This window comes from Pangasianodon hypophthalmus, chromosome 13 (assembly GCF_027358585.1).
Source record: "Pangasianodon hypophthalmus isolate fPanHyp1 chromosome 13, fPanHyp1.pri, whole genome shotgun sequence".
Taxonomy (NCBI): Eukaryota; Metazoa; Chordata; class Actinopteri; order Siluriformes; family Pangasiidae; genus Pangasianodon; species Pangasianodon hypophthalmus.
This window is the reverse complement of record NC_069722.1, coordinates 9,790,579-9,793,994: the sequence shown is the minus strand read 5'-3', so window position 1 is coordinate 9,793,994 and position 3,416 is coordinate 9,790,579. Positions and strand designations below refer to the sequence as shown.

The window sequence follows — 3,416 nt, the reverse complement described above, 5'->3', positions numbered from 1 at the left end:
TCATGTAGACTATCCTGTTTTAAAAATGCTAGCATCCCTGCAAATATGACATATATATATATATATATATATATATATATATATATATATATATATATATATATATAAAACTATAAATATATAGATAAATATAAATAAATATTTCCCCTTTACACATCACTAAATATCCATCCTTTGGCTTGCACTGGATGCGGGATATATTCTCCAGTTCTTAAGGACAAGTAAGGCGACAAAAGAAATCTGTTGTTTATTCGTCAGGGTCAGTTGTGAACCACGTGACAAGTCTATCGTCCAATGAACGCGCACCAATCCTGACTTTACTCCATTGCGTCAATGCAGCTACGGCGATGAAACCGTGTGTCCTGCTCTGGAATAAGGTCTTTGCGCGATAATTCTCTGTCCGAATGGTACTCGTGCTATGACCACCTCCCTGCTCCTGAATCCTCGTTGGGCGGATACTGTAATGTTTGTGTATGAAAACAACTTGGATGAGCTTAACAAGAACATGGAAGGTCTGGTTGGTAGCAGCAATTTCGCGGCCAACCAGTGCAGGAATCTGATAGCTCACTCAGCTCTGAGCGGTCACCCTTCCAGCCTTGTGCATGGCTCCGGCTATTCCACGGTGGACGTGAGTACCTCGAGTTCAGGAGAAACGAGTAAGCAATGCACTCCGTGCGCAACGGTACCTCAAGCTTCGTCCACGGGGCCTATACCTTATGGCTACTTTGGCAACAGTTATTATCCCTGCAGGATGGGGCGGGGTTCGCTCAAGACTTGCACGCAACCGAGCGCACTTGGCTACTCTGCAGAGAAATACATGGACACCCCGGTCACATCTGAAGAATATCCCACCAGGGCCAAAGAGTTTGCCTTTTACCACGGCTACCATGGTCCGTATCAGTCCATGGCCAGCTACTTGGACGTGTCCGTGGTACAGACACTAGGGACCAGCGAGCCAAGGCACGATAGTCTTCTCCCTATGGACAGTTATCAACCATGGGCTCTAGCTAATGGATGGGGAGGTCAAATGTACTGTTCCAAGGACCAGAGCCAAGCTGGCCATCTGTGGAAATCTGCATTAGCAGGTATGCATATCCCATTGTGTGTAACACGCAATTAAATTTCAGCATAAATTATACATTGCAATTTGTAGTAAACTGTTTAAAAATATTGCAGAGAAATTGTAGTCATTTTTGTTATGATCCAAGAGAAGGCTCGTTTTTCCCTCTCAAAACAATATTCCAGTGTAGAAACCAAACAGCTTCGAACCATAAATGTACGAAAAGTTGATTATAGACTGCTGAGACTGGCCATGGGTTGTAGCATGAAGAGACAACTAGCAAGCCCATCAGTAATAACCCTGTTTGTTATTCGTTCCAGATGTTGTTGCCCACCAACATGACGGGGGCTCTTTTCGCCGAGGTAGAAAGAAAAGGATACCGTACACCAAAGTGCAGCTAAAGGAACTGGAGAAAGAATATGCAGCCAACAAATTCATCACGAAAGACAAGAGGAGAAAGATTTCTGCGGTAACCAACTTGTCCGAGAGGCAGATCACAATCTGGTTTCAGAACAGGAGGGTAAAGGAAAAGAAATTTGTTGCCAAAGTTAAGACCAGCGCTCCATAATGGGGATTTGAGCAACAAGACATTTTTTTTTATCTGTGACTCAGATTAAAGAAAAAAGTCGACTTGACTTTTACTGGGATTGTGTGCTCTCTTGCCTGCGTATTTGCATCGCGAACTAATAAAAGGATGAACTAGGATAGGACAACATAAAGAATAAAAAAGACTATATCCCTGTAAAAATGCCTGCCAAAATATGCCTCTGTGGGATTTTACATACAAGCTAAATGTTAGAATATTAGGCATGTCGATGTTGTTACTGCAGTAGAAATGTAGCTTATTAAACTATATACTCATTAATATTCTTTATAACATACTTATATGACATATATTAAATGTATATGTATATATACAATTAAAAATCACGTTAATCTTCAAAGTAATTTACAGCCTTAGCTAATTTTCATAATTAACTCATTTGTAAGTTGTGCTAGTGGATACGCCAAGTGTTGTCCCGTAAACGTCCCATTTACGTTCATGTTCATTTCAAACAAATCACAGTCTTGCTGGGGTGCTTAAACAGTCCTGTCAAGTTGTCAACCTGCAACGAGTTTGTGAGCACTTCTGTGTTTTTTTTTTCATCTTTTTTTGACAATCCTAGACACGGGACTTTCTTTTCTCTATGATACACCATATTGTAAATATGATACAACATATTTACAATTGATTTGGACCAAACATTTAAAATAAAAATTTGTGTAAACGTATCATGCTTTGCAATGCGTAAATAAAAAAAAGATAAGAACTGATATTAGAAATCAAGAACTGAGTTTTTCCTTGTCCTGCTGGGGGTGGGGAACGAGATGTTTTGATGGTCGCAGAAGGGGGAAGGAGAGAGCGACTTGTAGACAGAGCCACTAAATCAGCTCTTAACCTTGACCTTGGAAATCACATGTGCTTAAGATAAGTGTGGATTTTCCCTTCACGAAAGCATATTTAGCATTAATATAACTCACACAAGTCACTCACGTCTATATCGACCCTTTTTTTTGCCTCAAGTCTGTTCTTGTGGAAAAGTAATTTTAATTCATTGTTCTTTCACGAAATAAAATGCTCCTAATTTTGTTCGTGGCTGTAGAAGGTCGTAGCATTTAAGCTCACACCTGACTTTTTATTTGTAGATACACAACCATAAATATCTTCCTTCTGTTTATCGCATTCAAAGATTTATTTATGATCATCTGTTTTACAGTCTTCTGTGTCATTTGCATCGCTGTTCGTGTCTAAACTGTTTAACTGGATGACGATTAACAGTAGTGGCGCACTGCTTTTGCACTCTATTGGGTTAGTGGTGTGTTACTGGTGGATCACCCTCTTTCACTTATTTCATGTGCTTTTATTCGCTCTGCATCAATTGTGCACAGGTTCTACACAGAACATGCTAAGAATTGTAACAATTTATTCACATCAACTGCAAGAATTTTGCAGTTTGACCCTAAGGGAAATCCTGTAAGCGAACAGAGATCTTATATAATGGTCAGTATAATCATCTGACTTGTTTGTAAAGACTTTGAAAGTGACTTGTTTGGAAATACATTAGAAGTCAAGGTTTGTAGACAAATTTAACAACATATCCTATTGTCAACACTTGTCAGTCATCTCCAGATTCGAATGCAGTGTTTCTCAAAAATAGCAACATGAAGACTAAATGGTCACCAGAAATTGTAATAGTTTCTAGGCGGTAATGAAATGTTTTCATATCATTTACATTAGAATTAGCAACAGACTGTACAGACTATGAGGGTTAAATAAAAAAAAAAAATGCTTGAAGGAACATAGATGTTATGAACT

General features: G+C 39.1%; 1 protein-coding gene across 1 annotated transcript; it reads left to right on the top strand.

Annotated features, from left to right (window-relative positions):
* Positions 1-301: 301 nt before the first annotated feature.
* Positions 302-2,374, top strand: hoxb13a (homeobox B13a). The gene is made up of 2 exons (XM_026916217.3): positions 302-1,085; positions 1,381-2,374. Exons 1-2 carry the CDS (start codon positions 419-421, stop codon positions 1,626-1,628), a joined length of 915 nt encoding a protein of 304 aa, XP_026772018.1. The 5' UTR covers positions 302-418; the 3' UTR covers positions 1,629-2,374.
* The last annotated feature ends 1,042 nt before the right edge of the window (positions 2,375-3,416 follow it).